The 24163-nt window shown below is 39.9% G+C and overlaps 1 protein-coding gene across 3 annotated transcripts in view; it reads left to right on the plus strand.

Annotated features, from left to right (window-relative positions):
• Nucleotides 1–24163, plus strand: part of kif15 (kinesin family member 15) — a 65569-nt gene that overhangs the window by 35234 nt on the left and 6172 nt on the right. For all 3 annotated transcript variants that reach the window (XM_079602913.1, XM_079602914.1, XM_079602915.1), the window contains exons 30-33: nt 75–178; nt 258–321; nt 1019–1056; nt 18145–18277. In XM_079602913.1, the coding sequence (XP_079459039.1) occupies nt 75–178; nt 258–321; nt 1019–1056; nt 18145–18277 (339 nt within the window). The remainder of the gene's footprint in view (nt 1–74; nt 179–257; nt 322–1018; nt 1057–18144; nt 18278–24163) is intronic.

Raw genomic sequence — 24163 nt, forward strand, 5'->3', positions numbered from 1 at the left:
TTTTTTTTTACAAATTTTAATATAGTTTTCAGGAGGTTCATTCTACATAAAAATGTTTGCCTGTGCATCTGTAGGCCCAGCTGAATGAAAAAGAGATTGTGCGGATGGAGATTCAAACACTGTTGGACCAGTTTTACACCATCCAGAATCAGCAAAAGCGGGATAGCTGTGCGCAAGAGTAAGGAGGATTCACTCATACACTCGTTCATACGTGTGTGTTCTGTCTATGAAATTATCTTTTTGCTTTGTCTTTATAGAAATGTAAAGGAGAACATACCCATTTCTGTGCTGAGAGAACTACAAGAAGAGAGGAAAGTGAAAGTATGTCCGGGCAAGATCTAAAAAAATCTCTACTGTATATGAATTAGATTACATCAAACCTCTCGAGTCTAGACTGTTTCCAATAACCTGGGTCAATGATGTGATGCGACGCTATAATTTTATTTAATGATGTAAGATATAAAGATATAATTTTTATATTTAAGAAAAATGTAATGGTTCAGAGTCAGTTTTTATCGCTTATATCACTGTTACCACTTTTCTGGTAATCTATGTGTAGAATTTATATGCCACTAATTCAGCATCTTGCTTCGAAAATGATTAACAGTTGACTTGAGTAGCTACTGTAGTATTTGTTATTGGAATAACTAGGTTGTGTTTGCGTGTGTGATAGAGAGTGAAGTTGTTATCTGCGTCTCATGGCTTTCAACAGTATTGAGCAATGGTGTCGCTGAACAGCTACTTTCACTTGGAACATTTTTACATGCATGAATGTTTTCAAGGCCCTCCTAACATGGAGATCAGAGCAACATCAATGTAGCAAAATGTAAATGTCTGAAATTATGTTTTTGAAGAAGTTATTGCTTCAGGGTTTTTTTGTGTGTCTTTATAACTTTTGGTGTAATTCAATTGCATTTATTCATGACTAACTTGGTAAAAAGGTACATTAGAAATGCTATATACCCTTTTAATCGAGGCACTGGATTGAGTTAAGTTGAATCTCTTTTTTTTTTCTCAGAGCTCCATGATGATGCAGTTAACTGATGCTCAGACAGCGTAAGTGAGATGATATTTAAAAAATAAAAATCTTTTTTTCAAATAAATTGAGATCTGAAGCTAAATGGAAAAATGAACAAAATATTTGTTGTTGAACAGTAGCTGACCGTAGTATTAGGGTGTCCTGTGCTGATTTTTTCCTTAAAAAAAAGGCTTTTAACTAGGGATGCTTATAATTAACTGGTTAACTGTTAACTGCCAGCAAGAAATTTGAACGATTAATGCTATTAGACTATTAGTTAACCCTTTAACTGTCACTGTCCCGTATACGGGACACCTACGTTTACCTCACTATATTACAATTAAATCCTAAATTAATCATGACAAACTATATATTGTTGGAAAAGTCTAAGACTCCTTAATAGATATTTCAGCACTGTTTTTTGTTACAAATTATGCAGGAACAGTAATAGATGAATTTATGACAAGAGCGCACCTCAAAAAAATCTACATCATAACAGGAGTTCTGACCTTTGTCACAAAAAAGTCGACGCACACACTTTTAGTCATTAAAATGTTGGTTTTCATGCTAAAATTTCATAAGAAAACATATAATCTAGTATTTGTCAATAAAAAAATTATAAAATAATATTATCTTCTAAAAATTATAATATATATATATTATCCTCTAAAATATGATATTATCTTTTTTATCGCCTTTTTTTATTACATTACATATTTTAGTAGTTATCATAAATTAGGTATCATTTGAAAGCTTACGATCTCAGAATTCATCCTGTGAAAACTGTTTTGAAATTGGACATTGTGTTACCATAGAAACATTACTCTAAATTATTGTATCAGGCTCCTCCCCTTTTGGGCATCATTATGTTTCATAATTTATGATCAAAATATTTTCTAATCTTGACAAAACACATATTGTCAGAAAGGTCTGAGTCTCAATGTTCCATATTTTGTGACAGAAGTGATATTTGGACAGAAATTGATACATTTATTATGGCAGAATGCATACAGTTAAATTCAATGGAATTTAATGACACCCGGAGGCTACTTTTGGTAATACGCCTAAACAAAATCTCATGGGAACTTCAATTTTTATGATATCAACTTCAAATTTGGAACACACCTTGGTTAGATTTTTGGCTTTGATTTTATAGTAATTTTATAGTAAAAACTATTTTGTAAAATATATATTTTATATAAAAGAAAAATATTAAATAAATTATATTGGATTTAATGTAAATTTAAACTTCCATAACTTTTTTATACTTTAATTTTTTGAAGTGCTTTCACATCAGCAATAATCTGTAATTTTTTCCCTTTAAAACAAGACCAAACTTAGGTCTATACTCCAAAGCATTCTTGAATTACAACCATTTTAGCTTGAATAGTGCATTTTAATGTCCATTCTCAAAAAGGGGAGTGACAGCTAAAGGGTTAAACAATTTAATCTTTGTTAACTTTAGTTTATACAAATCCAGCTTTTCATTGTTTGTTCATGGTACTTCACAGTGCATTAACTAATGTTAACAAATACATCTTTTGATTTTAATAATGTATTAGTAAATCTTGAAATTGACAGTAACAAAAAATTAATAAATGAAAGTAAAAAGAATAATATTATATATATATATATATATATATATATATATATATATATATATATATATATTTTTTTTTTTAAGTGCGGTTCATTATTAGTTCAGAAACATAATTGCAAAGTGTTACCAGTAATTTATAAGGTACATTTTCAAGATATTTTAAAATGTAATAAGAACAAAAATCTAATTACGCATAAATAAATACAAAACGACAAATACTGGTATACAAATGAAATATACAGTGCTCTTCAGGCAGCTCGAATAGTTTTCAGGTACTGAAATTTAATAAAGTAAATAACACTACATAGTACAAGAGCAGTGTGATTTTGTTGTTTGATTAACATTAAAAACACAGTTGCAGGATTATTAGGATTCTGTCACTTTAAGACCTAATGCACGCACGGAGTATGTGTTTTGTGTTTCCATTCACTTAAGACATAACTGTCTGTTTAAAAGGACTGACCGGTCAACTGTACAGAGCGTTTGTTCATGTACATGTTTCAACATTGCATTGTTAGAATTCATAAAATTGCTTCTAGCCAACTGGCAACTGATTTTTACTTGCATTTAGCGCTTGGCAACTGTTAATTTTAAGCCCTTAATATGCATGTATGTATTACAACTAAGGAATCATTTAAACTGCAACAATGTCAATGTTTACAGAGTTGGTTCAATTATAAAAAATATTTGAACTTCAATTTTAAAAAGACCAAAAACTTACACCCTTTTTTATCCTCTGGTAAGGCATTCCAATGATTAGTAGCTTAGCTTTCACTGCGAAAGACAATAGTCCAAAAGCAGAATGGTGAAAAGGAACAAGACAATTACTTATGGATGATAATCTGGTAGATCTCAGAGTTTTCAGAACGAAAATGAACAAAATCACATAGTACAGAAGGAGCCATGCCATTTAGGATTTTATAAACCATACACAAATTTGAAAAAAAGTCTTAAATTGTTATGTGTAGCCTTATTCCAAAATGGATTCAATTCATTATTTCCTCAAAATTCTACAAACTATACCCCATAATGACAACGTGAAAAGTTTGTTTGAAATCTTTGCAAATTTATTAAAAATATAAAACGAAAAGATTACATGTACTGTACATAAGTATTCACAGCCTTTGTTGAAGCACCTTTGGCACCAATTACAGCCTCAAGTCTTTTCGAGTATGACGCTACAAGCTTGGCACACCTATCTTCATCTTGCCATCTATCAAGCCATCTTGGCTGGGGTCGTTGTCCTATTGAAAAATTAACTGTTGCCCCAGTCTGAGGTCCAGAGTGCTCTGGAGCATTTTTTCATCAAGGATGTCTCTGTACATTACTGCATCCATCTTTCCCTCGATCCTGACTAGTCTCACAGTTCCTCCCCACAGCGTGATGCTGCCACCAACATGCTTTACTGCAGGGATGGGTTTGGCCAGGTGATGAGTGGTCCCTGGTGTCCTCCAGACATGGCGTTTGCCATTCAGGCCAAAGAGTTCAATCTTGGTTTCATCAGACAAGAGAATTTAGTTTCTCATGGTCTGAGAGTCATTCAGGTGCCTTTTGGCAAACTCCAGGCGGGCTGTCATGTGCCTTTTACTGAGGAGTGGCTTCCGTCAGGCCACTCGACCATACAGGCCTGATTGGTGGAGCGCAGCAGAGTTGTCGTTCTGGAAGATTCTCCTCTCTCCACAGAGAAACGCTGGAGCTCTGTCAGAGTGGCCATCGGGTTCTTGGTCACCTCCCAGACTAAGGCCCTTCTCCCCCGATAGCTCAGTTTGGCCGGGCGGACAGCTCTAGGAAGAGTCCTGGTGGTTCCAAACTTCTTCCGGTTTACGGATGATGGAGGCAACTGTGCTCATTGGGACCTTCAATGCTGCAAAAAAAATGCTGTACCCTTCCCCAGATCTGTGCCTTGATACAATCCTGTCTCGGAGGTCTCCAGACAATTTTTTGGACTTCATGGCTTGGTTTGTGCTCTGACATGCACTGTTAACTGTGGGACCTTATATAGACGGGTGTGTGAATTTACCACAGGTGAACTCCAATCAAGTTGTAGAAACATCTCAAGGATGATCAGTGAAAACTGGATCCACCTGAGCTCAATTTTGAGTGTCATGGCAAAGGCTTCTTTCACATTGTCATTTTAGGGTATTGTTTGTAGAATTTTGAGGAACAATGAATTTAATCCATTTTAGAATAAGGCTGTAACATAACAAAATGTGGAAAAAGTAAAACGCTGTGAATACTTTCCTGATGCCCTGTGTGTGTGTGTGTGTGTGTGTGTGTTTGTGTGTGTGTGTGTGTGTGTGTGTGTGTGTGTGCGCACATGAGGCCCCTGCGCGATCATTTGACTAGTTTCCAGCAGAAACGACTTAAAATACTTGAATGTGAACCGAAACTCAGCACTACTTATCGCACAGTTTTCAGTTTTTGTATTTCGTTTTTTTGCTATTATAGAATACAGCTTTTATTGTCATTGTAAACAACAAAATTACAAATAGTCACCATGCTCACTCAGCATATCAACAAATATTAGAAAACAATAAACATGGAGTTAACAGAATGAAAATAAATAACATAAGATAGGATTAAATAACAAGAAATGAGATGAGTAAACATGAGATGAAAATGAGCATCAATGGACAATAATGGAATTTAACATGTTACTCTCTGTGGACCTTGATTATTGGACACTGAGGAGGTGTGAGGGATTATGGGTAGCAGTAGTGTCTCGGTATTGTCACAGCCCTGGGAAAGAAAAAAAATTCTTCTGGGAAGTCAGAGCGATATTCCTGTATTTCCTCACAGATGGCAGAAGGTTAAACGGGTGATGGCTTGGATGAGATGGTCTTTTATAATGTTTTAGCTCGCCGCAAGCAAAGTGAGGTGTAAATTGAGTCCAGGTCTCGTAGTTGGGTTCTGATGGTATGCTGTACTTATCCTGTACTGTGGTATCCCTTGCATTTACCTGTCAGCCTGATTACAGTTTACCATACCATGATGTCATACAGTATGTTATATATACTTGTGATGGCAATGTGATAGATCAGTGCCATCTATCCTTCGGATGAGACGTCCGTCCTTCAGATGAGACGTTAAACCGAGGTCCAAAATATACCGATCCTGGTATTTAGTGATGCTGAACTAAATACCAGGATCGGTCGTGCCTCAACAACCTTTGGGCGGCTTCAGTCTCGCGTCTGGAACAACAGCCACCTTTCTCTCAAAGTAAAGGTGCGCGTATATGAGTCCTGTGTTTTATCCGTTCTGCTATATGGAAGCGAAATGTGGCCTACATACCGGCGGCAGGAGCACAAGCTTAATGCTTTTCACTTCCGCTGCCTACAACAGATCATTGGCCTGTCATGGCAGGATCGGGTTCCGAACACCACCGTGCTGAAGCTCACTAACAGCAGTGACATGTACACCGCGTTACGGAAGAGACGCCTCAGATGGATCGGCCATGTACGTCGTATGCCAGATGAACGTCTCCCAAAGTCCATCTTCCATGGGGAGTTAGCTGTGGGACACCGCCCTCGTGGCCGACCCAAGCGGGACAGGAATGTCTTTAACATCAACCCTCACCAATGGCATTACGTTGCGGAAGACCGGGCAGCTTGGCGGTCTGCGCTGACAGAGGGCACGACTCTGTCCTGCTATGCTTACACCAGCTTTTGCACAGAAAGACGGCATGTTAGACACCGTTCAGATCTGCGCTTGCACTGCAAAAGGCCTTGTTGATCCCGTGCCTTGAGCAGGCGTTGTACTTCGCTATAAATCGTTTTTTTTCTAAAGATTTGTTTTTTTTTACAGAATCGATATTAATTCAAATTCAATTGCTTTATTTTTGTCCTTGCTTGCAGATGAGGTTGACAGAAGTTAGCCACTTTCGTTCCAACAGAGGATGAAATGTGTTTATCTATGAGTGTTGAGTGACGAAATAAACCAAGTGGACGCGTGGAAGAGACGTGAGATTGAACGCACTGAAAAGCCCTCGCACTACTCGTATGCTGAGAGAGAGAGATAAGACAATAGAGCTGCACCATTCATCTTTAAAAGACTATGATCTCAATTCAAACACCCACGCGATCTTTCAATTTATCTGTCTATTAAACTTTGACAAAATCATATCGCAGCATTCAAAGCTGTGTTGGCGCTGCTGCTGACCTTGAGAGAGTTGTCATGAAACCGCTTCACAAAAAGTCTTTTCAACCTCATAGTATCATTATTTCTGTGATGCAATAGTTACAATTATCATAGAAGTACTTGGATAAAAATTTTAAGTTCAAATATGAACACTGATGTTTACGATAGCGATCAAAATCAGCTTTTGATAGAAACTCCCCCCTAACGCACATTACAATATCACATGCCTGAAGTTCTCAGGTGTGTTGGAATGTACGAAGCGTGATGGCAGAGAGAAAGTCCACACGCACTGACGAGCTCGCAAACTCGATGGGAGGGTGCTCTGTGGTAGAGGGGGAGGGGCATGAGAGTTGTAAACTCTCATTGTTGTAAAAATTGTTGTTGACCGAAGTCCCCTCACTTGCCGACTGCAGCTTTAAAATAACGCATTTATCGGTTACAATGTTTTTCACAAAGTGACTTTTAAAAAATGTATTTGATATTGAATAATTTATTCCTGAGTAAGTAGTATTGTATGATGCTTCTGAAATAAAAGTCAGAAAGATGTGATTTTGTTTTTGTAAATATCAAGCGCTACGTCAGTTCTGGCAGGTCACGTTAGTCTGACGTAGCTGATCCACGTCTACCTATAGTAATATGACGCCTATCACTGTATACATAAGCTCCTTCAGTATTATCAGCATCTATCACGTTTCTCAGGAGCTAATTACCCTCCTCCATCCCCAGCTCCTCCTCTCGTCAGTCAGGATTTGGCATTCTGATTACCCTTGAATCAGACTAAAATTCTCTAATTATGTTGTACATTAAAATTAATTTATGATATCTGCAATACATTCAAGTTGGTTCTCTTCTGTTTACCCTAAGGGGAGTTATTGCTGCATGGATCCGCTGGGAGTTCTTGCCCAGAACAGAACCATACCGCCAATCCTAACTGTATACTAATTGTCAATCGTATTTGACGATAGTGGTCCTGACAGAAATGACTCTCTGTATAGGTGTATGATTTAACTTTTCCCGATGGTTTAAAAAATTGCAATATATTGCAATATCGAATCACAATACTTGTAGTATCGGCACCCAAGTATCGTGATATTATCGAATCGAGAGATAGGTGTATCGTCCCAGCCCTACTGTCCACACAGAAGTTGATGTACTCCATAACAGAGGTGTTATATTCATCTATATTAATCCCAGCTTCGTGTGATGATGCTGATAGTGCAAGTCCATATTTTAGTCTGTTCCTTCTAAGCAGTTTTGGAGCTGAGATTTGGCTTGCTGTGGGCCACACTATCACAGTTTTTATTATTGGTGTCCTTGTCTGTATTAGTGGTCTGTAGGCTGGAAACTGAAATATAGCCAGGTGGTCAGAGAGCCCCAGATGGAAGGAAGGACATGCCTTATTGGCCCCTATTTGTATATGTTAATATACACCTGGTCTAAGATATTGTTGCCCCTCGTAGGGCATTTCAGGAAAACCTGGGGAGAAGATTGGCTTGGTTGAAATCTCCAGCAACAACAAACACTCCATCTGGATCGACAGAGACTTGCTTGTTAATAATAGCATGCAGCTGTACTAGTGCCAACTTAGTGTTATCGATGGAAATTCTCTGTTTATATCATGGCAGTATACATACCACCACAAGCTAAGTAAAAAGGTCTGCATTTAACCAATAAATACTCCATATTGGTACAGCAGTGATTGTTAATCAAGACAGTTCGTGCACCAAGAGTTTTTTAGATCCATAATCATCCTCCTGATTTCTTACCGAAGTGGTGTGTTCTGTCGGCTCTATAAACAGTTTGTCCAGCTAACTCAATGGCATCATCGGGAGTGTTGTTGTCCAGCCAAGTTTCCGTGTATATCATTGCACAGCAGTCCCTCTGTGCAGTGAGTCTAAGGGCCCTATCATACATCTGGCGCAATGCGGCTCGACGCAAGTAGTGTTTGCTAGTTTCAGCCCGACGCAGTTATTTTATGCGCTACGTTGTTTAAATGGCAAATACATTAGCGGCCATTTGTGCGCCCATGGTCTGAAAACGAGGTGTGTTCAGGTGCTTGGTTGGTGCATTGCTATTTTGAGGCAACTGAAATAGACTGTGCCATTGACCAACTGAAACCTGGTCTAAATGACTGCGTTAGTAATGTGTGCCTAAGGGCAGGTCCACAACACGCATACACTCTGCTTATTTCACACACAGGGATGCCAGCAGCACACAAACATGACAAAAATAAAAGGATTACAATATAAAAGATTGTTATTGTGTACATAAAGATATCCGTTTGCGCTCTGGAGACGCGTTCAGTTTTCCTGCTTGCAAATACCGCCATCTAAATAGCGAATCCGCCATGGCGCGAGCGTAACTGGCTTTTAAAGGTCCCATTATTGTCTCAACTGAAATTTTCTGGCTTTTTTCCTGATAACAGAGGTCTAGGGGCTATGTAACTACCATATAAGTTTCAAAACAGTCACTCCATAAAGTAGCTGTGCCTTTTCACGAGCCGTTGTGACTTCTGTAAAAATGTGACGTCAGAACTACTGTCACCGCCTTCAGTGACCACCCCGAGCACTGCCCACCGTCCCTCCCTCATTTTACCCAACCCCAGACAACATAGCGTCCATGCCGTTGCTGAGAACAACAACACGGAAACATGTCGAGAACACGCTGTTCAATCAATGGATGTCAGGAAACTACATCATTGCACAGTCTTCCGAACAACATTAATATAAGAGACCAGTGGCTAATGTTTGTTTATTCGGAAATACCACAGCAATTTAGTTCGACCTTAGCCGTCTGTTCTGCGCATTTCACAAGTGACTGCTTCGTCAATCAGGCACAATTCAATGCTGGTTTTTCAAAGAAGCTACTCATTAAAGATGCTACAGTCCCTACATTGTTCGGTCTGACCTCAAATGCACAACCCGTTAATAAACTTCAAACACGTTTTGTTACATTATGGAGCCAGCATAATCTGAAATTATACATTTCAAAGTCAAATCAAGTCACCTTTATTTATTTATTTTCAATATAGATTGTATCAAAGCAGCTTCACAGTGATAACATGAAATAATACAACCAAGTTTGTTTCTAGAAGAAAATCTAGATCTGCATCATCATCATCATCATCATCCTTAGTAAGGCAGATCAATAATATTGTTGAATTAATAAATGCCCCCAACTAAGCAAGCCAAAATCCAAGGCAACAAAACTACATCAAGTGACAGAATAGAGAGAGAAAAAAACGTGGGATTTCAGTGTATGATTATGATTCAGGCAGCATTACAAGTCAGATTGGATCAGAACATTTAGAGTATTTACCCATTCCCATCTGGTTGGAGGTCCGAATCATCCTGCCGGCTGGCACTTCAGGGGTACGTCCAACAACTGATCTGGATATGGCCGGGATCACGTTGACTTCAGTCACAGGGAAGGGACTGGTTGACACTTCAGGACTGCGTTGTCGTCGTGTCCAGGCGCAGGTCCTTCATCAGATCTGGATACGGCCTGGATCTGGCAGACTGCGGTAAACCTCGGATAAACAGAGAGACTAATATTAGCGTAGATGCCATCCTTTTAATGATGTAACAAGTACATCAGGGAGTGTTCCCTGTTCCGGCTGACCTAAACTATGCAGCCTAAATTGAATTATAGAAGTCTATAATGTGTTGTGTATGCTAGGCCAAAGAGATGTGTTTTAGTCTAGATTTGAACTGAGAGTGTGTCTGCTACCTGGACAATGTTAGAAAGATTGCTCCAAAGTTTTGGTGCTAAATAGGAAAAGGATCTACTGCCAGCAGTTGATTTTGATATTTTAGGTATTACCAACCAAGGGTGACCGAAATAAAGTCACAATATCGAACTTCGAATTAAAAAATGTAATTGTTGATGCTGCCACCCCCCCCCCCCCCCCCCATGTCACGTTTGGTCGGCTTGTCAAGTGGGGGGGGAAAAAAAACGTGTTGAAGTGCAGTGAGTCAAGGGACTTTCACACATGACGCGGAATGCGTGGCGCTGTGCTATGAAACCCATTAATTTCAATGACTTGCGCCGCGCGAGGACGTTTTGTTGTTGCTGCGTCGAGTCGTTGCTTCCGGGCGCCGCGTGTACACTCATAGAGAATGATGTGTTCAAATTTTAAAGACGTGGTGCTGCGCGACTCATAGGTTTATCTGTTAAACCGTTTGTTAAACAACTGTTTGTTTGTTTTGTTGTGAACTTGAATGTCATCTTCTGTGAAGAAGACTCCAGTTTGTTTGTTTTTTCATTCAAACCTTTATTTAACCAGGATAAAAACTCCTTGAGATTAAAAATCTCTTTTACAAGAGTGTCCTGACAAGTGGCAGCAACGCACGTACAAATAGTTACAGAGACACTTACAGGTAAATACATAAACACACTTTCACTCATCATGTTCAAACAACGTCATCATAAAAAATCTAGGTCTTAAATCAAATTAATTTAAGAACATTAATTTGATTTAAGACCTAGATTTTTTATGATGACGTAGTGACAAACAGACTGACTTTCAGTTACAAAAGAGAAACTAGATGGCAGGTTATTTTGCTTAAGTTTCTATTTGACTGAAGATATAAGTTATTGTTACATAATGTTTTTAATAAATGTTTTAAATTTGATAATGTACTGTGGTACATTGCGAACAAAGGTCAGATATTATGCAAGTTTGGTCTAAAAATGGCATAGCAACCTGTGCTTTAAAAAAAAAAAATTGAATCGAATCGAGGATTTTGAGAATCGTGACACCCCTATTAACAACTGACCGGAATTTTGAGATCGCAATAGAGACGTGAAGGACTATAATGCGTATATGAATGTATATGATGTTTAATAGGGAGCCAATGCAGTGTTGACAGAACCGGGCTAATATGGTCATACTTCCTGGTTCTGGTAAGAACTCTAGTTGCTGCATTTTGGACCAGCTGTAGTTTGTTTATTATGCGTACAGGGCAACCACCCATAATAGCATTACAATAATCTAGCCTTGATGTCATGAACGCATGAACTAATTGTTCTGCATGTTTCATTATAGTTTATAGTAACGGATATGCAACACTAATTTTAGTGTTTTTAAATTGATGCTGATGTGTTGTTTTGACCTCTTAAGCGTTGATAGAATATCTGTTGGAAACAAGACAAAAAAAAATACGTTGTTTGTAGGCCCGGGACTCGATTAAAAAAATGTATCTAATTAATTAGAGGCTTTGTAATTAATTAATCGCATTTTAATCGCATATAAATATTTGACCTGAGAACAGTGAGAAGTAATTTTTTTCACATGGATTTTTAGTATACCATTGAATAATGACTGAATACATAAGCTTAAGCAACAAAATATTGTTTATTTTTGTTCAACCAAGTCCAGCAGACCAGTGCTATTTTTGCCATTAAGTGTAGCAATAGCCGTTCCGAATTCCTTGTTGCATAGCTTGCACACAACCATGCTCTTATCGACGCTTCCATCCGTTCGTTTTTTATAACAAAATGTCCCATCCACGGGGCCAACCAAAGCGGTCTCGTCAGCTTCTTTGTTCATGTTCACTGTGGTTTGTTGTTGTCCGAAGTTAGTTAGAACTGTTATTGTTTAGTTAGAACTGTCTATGGAAGTTATGAGCGCTAGTTGGTGCTCCAGTGTAATCGGTCCGCCTAAACTCATCCAGTGAGAAACGTTCCGCGGTGCAAAAACAAGTGCGATAAAAATGCGTTAAAAAAATGTAACGCGTTATTTTTTTGTGTAATTAATTAATCTTAATTAACGCGTTAAAGTCCCGGTCCTAGTTGTTTGTTTTCCTGAGTTAGAGACATTGGCTGTATTTTGGTGTATGTTATTCTTATTGAGTTAAAGACTGAGATTGCGTTCACTCAGTCTCTGTGTCTTTTGTTTTGCTAACAGAATCTAACGTTTAGTGTAACTTGCATGGGTAACGTTATTTCAAAAGTCTGAGCTTTACAGACAGTTTAAATTAGCATTAAAGTTAAATCTGCATGCAGCATTGATGTGATGGTAATTATAATACTCTTACAATAACAGCAAAGTTAAAAAAAAAAAATACTATTCTGAAACATCCGCGTTTGAGGAGGTGGTTGGTTGTCTCCTGTCTTCGCCGATTCGGGTCCGAGTCCGGCTCGAACATACAGTGGGGAGAACAAGTATTTGATACACTGCCGATTTAGCAGGTTTTCCTACTTACAAAGCATGTAGAGGTCTGTAATTTGTATCATAGGTACACTACAAAAACCCAGAAAATCACATTGTATGATTTTTAAATCATTAATATGCATTTTATTGCATGACTTAAGTATTTGATCACCTACCAACCAGTAAGAGTTCCGGCTCTCACAGACCTGTTAGTTTTTCTTTAAAGGGCACCTATTATGCAAAATTCAGTTTTACATGGTGTTTGAACATAAATGTGTGTTGGCAGTGTGTACACAACCACCCTATAATGATAAAAATGCAACCAGTGTTTTTTAAAAAAATCCCCATAAATCATAAGCACTGTCTCAGAACGAGCTGTTCTCAGAATCAATGCAATGTGACGTAGAATTGCACAAGCCCCGCCCATGACTGATTGACACTGCAGTTTGAGCATAGACCCGCCCTGAGTGAGCTGGACACAGTCCGCCATTGTTTCGACGCTGGAGCAGCTGTAGAATGTCTCCGAAAGTGATTGAGGTGTTTTGTTTTTTGGATGTTAGAATAAACATAGCAGTCTTCATTTTCTCTCGTTGTTACTCGAGGATTGATCTGTACAACTGCTCTCGTGATCCAGCTTACAGTCTCCGGAGCGACAGGACTAACGTCACTGATCACGGCAGAAATTAAAGTGAGAGCGAGTACTTTGACAGCTCAAGCTCATCGAGTCATTTTACAGATATACAGTTTACCAGTTTATAAAGCACCCACTGAAAAGGTGTGTATATATTTGTTTACTGTTAGTTGTAACGAGTGTTTTGTGTACTTCGCTGTGTAATGTTATATTCCATGATAATGAAAGGGAGAGAGAGTTTATGGATAAGACTTAATGCGCACTTCTTATACTGTGTTTATTCTTACAGTGATTTTCTGTAGTAAAACTAACGCTTAATTTTTTGTGTGATGTACAATAAACTTAATTGAACTCATCAGTATATTTTGGTCATCATTCAGACAGGGTCTACTACAGCAGGCTTGTATTAATAGTGGAGCAGATGGCATATAAGTTATAAAAGTAATTAAAATAAATATACCTGTTCTATCTCTATTCAGCAGATATTCTCTAGCTCTGTGGGCATTATTGTCCGACTTGAACACCGTTACTGTGAGTTTCTGTTTTGATATTATCATCTTTCTGTGAGATGAGATTGTCCTGGCTCTGAGTGCAAGCTGGTTAGGCTCCGCCCCCTGTGCGTTGAACCGCATCTCATTAACTTTTAAAGGGGTGGTAAAGTATGATTTCACTTTTCCAACTTTAGTTAGTGTGTAATGTTGCTGTTTGAGCATAAACAACATCTGCAAAGTTACAACGCTCAAAGTTCAAATCAAAGGGAGATATTTGCTTTTAAAGAAATCGTTTTTTTAAGGACTACAAGAAACGGCTGGTAGGGACAACCTGACATTCCTCCGGGTTTAGTGACATCAGCAAGTCTAAAATGTACATAAACCCCGCCCCCGGGAACACGCAGTTGAGGGAACAAGTCAAATATTTGTATTTGTAATATTTGTATAGTATTTTGTCACAGAAGTGAGTCAGCTCAAACTTTAGCATCCATCTTTTCACATGCAATCGAAAGTCACTCTGTGTGCATCTCACAACAGTTCCTATACGAGCGATTTATAGATTACCATGACAGAATATGCTAATTGAAGATAGTTAACGCCACATCAGCAACATAAATTCATCAACTAACCTTTCAGAGACGTCCTGTTGCATTCTACATGTTGTCTCTCCATCTTTGTCTGACTCCGTTTTGACATTAAAGACAGAACAGTTTCTGTCATTTTAGTGTGTCTGCATGAGGTAATAACAGCTGCTAACACACACATGAGCTCTTGAAACCCCGCCCTCTGCAGCAGCTCATTTGCATTTAAAGGGCCAGACACAAAACGGTGCGTTTTTGCAAATCCTCAAAAAGTGAAAACTTTAACATGCTATATAAAAATATCTGTGGGGTATTTTGTGCTAAAACTTCACATACACACTTCTGGGGACATCAGAAATGTATTTTACATCTTGTGAAAATGGCATTTTACCACCCCTTTAAAGGAGACGCACTAAAATGGTGTTTTTTTTCTGAGCCCCCAAAAAATGACAATTTAAACATGCTGTAAAATATTATCTGTGGGGTATTTTGAGCTAAAACTTCACATACACACTTATACATACACAGAGACTTATTTTACATCTTGTGAAAATGGGCATAATAGGTGCCCTTTAAGAAGCCCTCCTGTTCTCCACTCATTACCTGTATTAACTGCACCTGTTTGAACTCGTAACCTCTATAAAAGACACCTGTCCACACACTCAATCAAACAGACTCCAACCTCTCCACAATGGCCAAGACCAGAGAGCTGTGTAAGGACACCAGGGATACAATTGTAGACCTGCACAAGGCTGGGATGGGCTACAGGACAATAGGCAAGCAGCTTGGTGAGAAGGCAACAACTGTTGGCACAATTATTAGAAAATGGAAGAAGTTCAAGATGACGGTCAATCTCCCTCGGTCTGGGGCACCATGCAAGATCACACCTCGTGGGGCATCAATGATCATGAGGAAGGTGAGGGATCAGCCCAGAACTACCTGGCAGGACCTGGTCAATAACCTGAAGAGAGCTGGGACCACAGTCTCAAAGAAAACCATTAGTAACACACTACGCCGTCATGGATTAAAATCCTGCAGCGCACACAAGGTCACCCTGCTCAAGCCAGCGCATGTCCAGGCCCATCTGAAGTTGACCATCCAATGACCATCTTGATGATCCAGAGGAGGAATGGTAGAAGGTCATGTGGTCTGTTGAGACAAAAATAGAGCTTGTTGGTCTAAACTCCACTCGCCGTGTTTGGAGGAAGAAGGATGATGAGTACAACCCCAAGAACACCATCCCAACCGTGAAGCATGGAGGTGGACACATCATTCTTTGGGGAAGCTTTTCTGCAAAGGGGACGGGACGACTGCACCATATTGAGGGGATGATGGATGGGGCCATGTAGCGCGAGATCTTGGCCAACAACCTCCTTCCCTCAGTAAGAGCATTGAAGATGGGTGGTGGCTGGGTCTTCCAGCATGACAACGACCTGAAACACACAGCCAGGGCAACTAAGGAGTGGCTCCGTAAGAAGCATCTCTAAGTCCTGGAGTGGCCTAGCTAGTCTCCAGACCTGAACCCAATAGAAAATCTTTGGAGGGAGCTGAAAGTCCGTATTGCCCAGCGACAGCCCCGAAACCTGAAGGATCTGAAAAAGGTCTGTATGGAGGAGTGGGCCAAAATCCCTGCTGCAGTGTGTGCAAACCTGGTCAAGAACTACAGGAAACGTATGATCTCTGTAATTGCAAACAAAGGTTTCTGTACCAAATATTAAGTTCTGCTTTTCTGATGTATCAAATACTTATGTCATGCAATAAAATTCAAATTAATTACTTAAAAAAAACATACAATGTGATTTTTTGGATTTTTGTTTTAGATTACGTCACTCACAGTTGAAGAGTACATATGATAAAAATTACAGACTTCTATATGCTTTGTAAGTGGGAAAACCTGCAAAATCGGCAGTGCATCAAATACTTGTTCTCCCCACTGTATAAGGCCGGATAACATTTCCCTCAGCAATGTCCATCATTACAGGTGTTTTATTTACCTTACTTGTGAGCATCACCAAGCCACGGCAGGCTACAGCATACATGACCCTAGTTACTTGTGGTTGGCCTAGCCGTGCGTCACTCAGAAAACAACAGGCCAATCAGAAGAGAGGCTCATGAATATTAATTAGACAGGCCAAAATCGACCTGTTCTTAGCAGAACTCCTGAGAAAGGAGCTGTAAAATATATATTGAGACGGTTTTTGGTACTTATACTGCAAATATAAAATAAAACTCAAGAAATGTGTACAATATGGGACCTTTTAAAGGGAATGGGAAATTACACACTGATTGGTTTATTGCATGTTATGCCCAAAACACACCCATTACTCATTAAGAGAATAGGGACAACCCTTTTAACCATGTGCCGGGCACGCCGACAATTTTTCCTGTTGTTAAACTAGCAAAAGTGGATTAGGACATGCCCTAAGTGCACTTGCGCCGTACGCTTAGATTGTTTAAATACGGCCCCAAGTCCATTTTGTTTGTTATTGATCAGACATTTGCGAGAAAGATACTTGGTAGAGACTCCTTTCCCCACTTCTGCTTCGGCCCTCTGCGTTACCTGCGGAGCTTCCCGTCCAATGTTAGCTTCCAGGCTAGCCCTGATGCTATGTTGTAATCCGGGAGAATATTCAAAGCATTTTTGCTCATGTGGTATAGGTCCAAAAGTTATTGTCGACTGTACATCATAGCAAGTGACCTGCATCCACGTAAAACTACAGTAAACTCAACAAACACAAACGTAACAAAAACATACTGAGCGTAGGCCCAGCAAACACAGAACGTTGGCACAACGTACTCAATCTTCTAACAACGTTTTAACAACATGACCAAAAGGTTGCTATAACTATGTTGTGTGGTGAAGGTTGTTACAGCGTTGTCACAATGTTGACATTAAACCACCGTTCAGGGCCATTGCTTAAGGTTGTGCCTATGGTGTCTTGGCAACCACTGGACTACATACAGTATGTACTCGTCACTGCCCTGAAGCGCGAAAATCTGCCTTTTAAATTTCAACCGCCCTTTGGGCTCATTGTGTTGTCTCATTCTTCATCGAGCAATATGTGAGTATTGCGTTTAGCCTACCTCAGCTAAATAAGGTACTTAATTATTCTAACACAACCTACAACTTAATTTTCTAATGTGACTAATGTAGCCTCGCTCGCACTGTTTAGTTTTTCATTTGATTTGTCTGCTCCGATTTGTGGATGTTTCCTGGACTGATTCCCGTAACCGACCTTTATCGCCCGGCTTTCGACTACTGTCTGCCATGTACAGAACCCGGTTTTGTTCATTAAATGTTCTGAAATGCACATCGGTAGCTTTGACCAGTCCTTAAACCAGATCTACAATGGAAGTGTTTGAAGTGCCAAACATGTTTCAGTTGATGGCCTGTTAATGTCATGCTGCAAACCTTTTCCAACCTTTCACCGTCCAAATGTTTTTATTCCCTTACATCAAATGTCTGAATTGGTTGCCATTAAACTCCACACCATTAACAAACTACCCAACACCCTGTTTGTGTGTGTTACAGACTCCAGCGTAATGAGGTTACTCTTGCCCAGTCTCAGACGTGTGTGCAGGAACTGACCACTGAACTTAGGAATCGTTGCCTGGAGCTGCGGGATCTGCGGGAGAAAGACCATCAACAAGAAAAACTGCACCAGGTTAGAGAGAAAAATATAGCCGCTTTTCCACTGTCGGGCCAGTGCAAGCCAGGGCTAACAACATGACGGGCGGAGCCAATAGCCTTGGACCTCAAGCACAGAGCTCAAAATCAAGTTGTGTTTCTGCTGCAGGGCTACTGGCCTGACTGTGGAAACGCAACTTTATTGGGCTCTGTTACTAGGACTGAACGATTAATTGCATTTGCGATAATATCGCGATGTGATAACACAATTTTTTTTAACCGCAAAAGCTGCCATTACACTCTGGTCACGTGACTCTTGAGAGTAAAGCATATAGGCCTGGCATACAGGAAAAAAACTGTTTGTTTCATTTATGTGATCTTGTGTTATAGATTCTCTCTCCAACGATTCTGGATCGATTCAGAGAATTTCAGAATCGAGTCTGAGCTTAGTTTTTAGCTTTTTTAGTTTTTGCAACTTTAGCTGGACAATACCTTTATTCTAGAGCTGCTTTAAACCCAAAACAATCTGTTACTTTAATATCCTATTATCACTGTAAAGCAGCTTTGAAACAATCTATATTGTTAAAAGCGCTATATAGGCAAGGCAAGGCAAGTTTATTTATATAGCACATTTCATACACAATGGTAATTCAAAGTGCTTTACATAGAAGAAATTAAAATAATCAAAAGAAATAAGAATAATTAAAACAGTTTAGAGTAAAAAAAATAAAAATAAAATAAAATACAGTGCAAACAGTCGGACGAACAGTGGCACAGTACTCATTCAGTAAATGCAATGTTAAACAGAAGTGTTTTGAGTCTGGATTTGAATGTGGCTACTGTAGGAGCACACCTGATCTCTTCTGGAAGCTGATTCCAGCTGCGGCTGGCATAATAGCTAAAAGCGGACTCTCCTTGCTTTGAGTGAACCCTTGGTATTTCTAGTTGATGTGATCCTAATGATCTCAGTGATCTGTTGGGTTTATATTCAGTGAGCATATCTGCAATGTATTGAGGTCCTAGGCCATTAAATGATTTATATACCAGTAATAATACTTTAAAATCAATCCTAAATGTGACTGGGAGCCAGTGTAAAGACCTGAGGACTGGTGTGATATGTTCATATTTTCTGGTTCTGCTCAGGATCCTGGCGGCAGCGTTCTGTACGAGCTGCAACTGTCTTATGGTCTTTTTGGGAAGGCCAGTGAGGAGTCCATTACAATAATCCACCCTGCTGGTGATGAAAGCATGCACAATTTTCTCTAAGTCTTGACTGGAAACAAAGCATCTAATTCTTGCAATATTTTTTAGATGATAGTATGCCGATTTAGTTATTGCTTTGACATGACTACTAAAGCTAAGGTCTGACTCTAGAGACACACCAAGATTCCTGACTTGATTTTTAGTTGTTTGACCTCTAGAGTGAAGGTATGCGTTCACCTTGAGAACTTCATCTTTGTTTCCAAACGCAATGACTTCAGTTTTGTCTTTGTTTAACTGAAGAAAGTTTTGGCACATCCAACTGTTGACTTCATCAATGCATTGGAACAGGGAGTCAATGGGGCTGTAATCGTTTGGCGATAGGGCTAAGTAGATCTGTGTGTCGTCTGCATAGCTGTGGTAAGAGATTTGATTCTTTCTCATTATTTGGCTCATTGGAAGCATGTACAGGTTGAATAGGAGTGGCGCAAGAATTGAGCCTTGAGGAACTCCGCATGTCATGGATGTCCACTCAGACTTATGGTCTCCTATACTCACGTAATAACCTCTCGCTTCTAAGTATGACCTGAACCATTTTAGGACTATCCCAGAAAGACCCACCCAGTTTTCCAGCCTGTCAAGAAGTATGTTGTGATCAACAGTGTCAAATGCAGCACTGAGGTCGAGCAGTACCAACACTAATAAATTTGCCTGTATCAGTATTTAAGCGAATATCGTTAATTATCTTTATGAGCGCTGTCTCTGTGCTGTGATGCGATCGGAAACCAGATTGAAAATTGTCAAAGTATCCATTCGAGCTTAAGAATTTGTTCAGCTGATTGAAAACAACTTTTTCAATGATCTTGCCAATGAAAGGAAGATTTGAGATCGGTCTATAATTGCTTAATATAGTCTTATCAAGATTACTCTTTTTTAGGAGGGGTTTGACAACTGCAGTTTTCAGGGAGTTTGGAAAACTTCCAGAGAGAAGTGAGGCATTTACCACTTCTAGCAGATCTGCTTCTAAGCTGTTTAACACACTTTTGAAGAAAGATGTGGGAAGAGCGTCAAGGGCGCAGGTTGATGTTTTAAGGTGCTGTACGGTTTCTTCCAAAATTTTGCCATCAATTTCTTTGAAATCAGACATAGTAACTACTTTCTCAGGTTGTGGTCTGATCTGTCTGACCCCAGTGCAACTCAAGGATGTAGCCTACTGATCACCTTTCTGATATTATTGATTTTCTCAGAGAAGAAAGAAGCGAACTCACTGCACTTGCTGTCTGAGAGCATTTCACTGGGAATCTGGCTCGGGGGGTTTGTTAATCTCTCAACAGTAGCAAAAAGAGTGCGTGTGTTGTTTAAGTTGCTGTTAATAATATTTGAGAAGAAAGTCTGTCTAGCTTTGCCTAGTTCCATATTGAAAGCATGGATGGTGTCTTTGTAGATGTTATAATGGACTACAAGTTTTGTCTTCCGCCACATGCGCTCTGCTTTTCTGCATTGTCTTTTCATATTTTGCACTGCTGTTGAGTTTCTCCAAGGTGCCTTTTGTCTACCACTCTTCCTGACCTTCACAGGAGCAATATCATCAATTACACTTTTAACTTTTGAGTTAAAAGAATCAAGGAGAAAATCAACAGAGTCAGCAGATATGCTTGGTGTTAAAGATATAGCCTTCATAAATAGTACACTAGTGTTCTCATTTAAGCATCTCTTCTTGACAGGCACAGATCTAGCTTCAATGGCAGGAGAGATCAATATATCAAAGAAAATACAGAAATGATCAGACAGTGCTACATCCTTAATAACAATCGATGAAATGTTTAGACCCTTACTGATAAGTAAATCTAGAGTGTGTCCACGATTGTGTGTCGGTCCATGTACATGCTGAGTCAGATCAAAAGTTTTTAAAACAGTTTTGATTTCTTTTGCCATATTGTTTTCTGCATTGTCTATGTGGATGTTGAAATCTCCGGCAATAGCAAAACAGTCAAACTCTGAGGAAATGGTTGATAACAGTTCTGTAAAATCCTCAGCAAAGGCTGAAGAGTATTTTAGAGGCCTGTAAACAATGATTAGTAAAATGCGTGGAGCACCTTTTAACACAATACCCAGATATTCAAAAGACGGGTAATTACCAAATGATATTTGCTTACATGGATAGACATCTTTAAAAAGAGCAGCTACTCCCCCACCTCGCCTACCCGTTCTGCAGACACTCATAAAAGTGAAGTTAGGGGGGGATGTTTCATTGAGGACAGTTGCACTGCAGTTGTCTTCTAGCCAAGTTTCATTTAGAAACATAAAATCCAGGTTGTATGTGGTTATTAAGTCATTGACTAGAAGTGATTTATTTTTAAGTGAGCAGATGTTTAAGAGTGCTAACTTTACAGTCTTACTTTTTGTCCGCACAGCAGTCTTAGTTTGGCGTGTGAATAGGCACCAGATTAGATGGGTTTGCTGTACGGCTTTTGAAGGCCTTAGACTTTCTATCATGTAATCGAACAGCAATAGAGAAAGATACAGGCACACAGGGTTCCCGCTTGTTCTGTAAACATTTGAGAAAGTTACTGTTATCATAGCGGGGACCCGGCACATATCAATGAGAGCTGGTATCAGTTGTTTTTGGTTCACCTCGAGCAGAAGGAGGAGGGTGTGACCCCTGTCGTTGTGGCAGAGCCCGAAGAACTCTTGCAGGAGGAGGGGGAGGGTGAGCGGGGCCCGCAGGCTTTGGTGGTTTTGGGGCCTGCCGTTTTTTGGTTGATATCTGGGGGCTTGCAAAAGAGTGGGATAGTTTGGTTCCAGCATAGACCAGTTTTTCCATTCTCTCTAAAAAGCACAGAAGTGGAGATGCTGGAGATAGAGATAGCGTGTCTGGTGAGAGGGGCTGTTGTTCTGGTGTTATCGGAGGCTGTAATATGCGGTCCTGGTTTCCCTGGCTGTTTTCCAGGAAGTCGTCCTTGGGTGTTGAATCTTGGAGCAGTTCTAGTATGTCACAGTCTGTCTGTGGTGAGCTCTGTGGGCAGGGCTCAGCTGAGATTGTGTCCGTGAGCAGAAGTTGTTGTGGCTGAGTGGTGTTATCATTGTCCTTGTGTGACGTGTCAACCGCATGTCCATTCAGGTGCTGGAGTGAAGTCCTGTGGTCATTCATACTGTGTCCAGGTGTGTGTGTGCCATTCAGGTTGAGTGGATTGGCACACACTGCAGAAGGATGATTGAGGGAGAAGTAGATATTGTCCTTTAGCACTCTTGAACCAAGTTTGTTTGGGTGGTGTCCGTCCTGTTGGAACAGTTGCCTCTGACTCCAGAAAAGATTGAAGTTGTCAATGAAGTTCACTCCTTTTATATTGCAGGTTTTTTGGAGCCATGTATTAAGCCCAAGCAACCGTGAAAACCTGTTTGTTCCTCTTGCTGGGAGTGGGCCACTGATGAATGTTTGTACTTTCAGTCTTTTAAGTGTTTCAAGAAGTTCATTGAAATCCTTCTTAAGGAGTTCTGACTGCTCTTTATGAATATAATTTTTCCCCACATGAATGATGAGTCGATTTGCAGTCTTATGTTTCATCAGAATGTTCTCAAGTTCCCTGTTTACATCAGAAATTGTTGCTTGTGGAAGGCAGCACGTAGTTGTATCCCTGCTACTAGTGTTTCGGATAATGGAGTCTCCTACTATCAGAGTCGTGTGCTCGGCTGTGCTCTGCGCTGAGTGCCGCTGTCTGCTCGACCTTGAGCGCAAGTTAGCATCAGTGTTAGCTACTGGCTTATCCAGTCTGTGTTCGATCACATTCATCACGTTTGGAGATTCCTCATTTACATTCATTAATACTTCAAATCTGTTCTCAAGATGTATAGGCGGTGGTAGGAGACCAGTGTTTGCAATCCTTGTCAGAGCCGTATCTGGGGTAGAGCATGCTACTGCGGCAATATGTGATACTCGTGACAATCTGATGTCTCGAGTGCCTTTGGGTCTCGCTCCCTGTGTGTGCCATCGATTTGTAAGTCGATCGGCTTGTTTCTCTACACTCAGTATGGCCTGTTGAGGAGCAGTAGATTCATGGGGCTCACCTGCTGTATGCTGAGGGCGTCCATGACGGAGCTCTGTTGTGTGTTCCGTCTGGTTTGGTGGTCCCGCAAATAACTTTGTTTCAAGAACTGCAATCCTTTGTAAAAGTCTGTGGCAGTTAGTGCAGCAAGTAGATTCCAGAAGAGGCATTTTCTCTTATCCTTATGCAGTTGTGTTTTCTCTTCCCCGGAATGTAAGCTTTCAGTGGGAGGCTGGTCGAATAAAATAATTCAGCTTTTTTGTAGTAATCCAAGCGTTTGAGCACTGTGCTGATTTGCTGAGGTTAAAATTAGTTGATAAAAGAAGATAAAATATAAAAAATATAAAAGCGATAGAGCAAAGCGCGGAGCAGTAAGCAAGAGCGTCCGAACAGTAGCTGAGCAGGAAGTGGAAGCTTCCTGCTCCTGCACATAAATGAATGTGACTTGACTTGACACAGAAATGTGTGCTTTAGAAACAACCATATTCTGCTTCTAATTCCTCTCTCTCACACACACACACACACACGCACACACACACCACTCGAACCTCCCGAAAAATGTTCTTTCATAAAGTTCGGAAAGGTTAAAGCGAATTGCAAGGACATTCATTGCACAGGTTATGCTCTGAGAAACACTCGCTTTGCTTGATGTTACTCTTGCAGTGCGCAGTCTCGCCGCC

Source organism: Phoxinus phoxinus, assembly GCF_949152265.1.
Source record: "Phoxinus phoxinus genome assembly, chromosome: 25".
Lineage (NCBI taxonomy): Eukaryota > Metazoa > Chordata > Actinopteri > Cypriniformes > Leuciscidae > Phoxinus > Phoxinus phoxinus.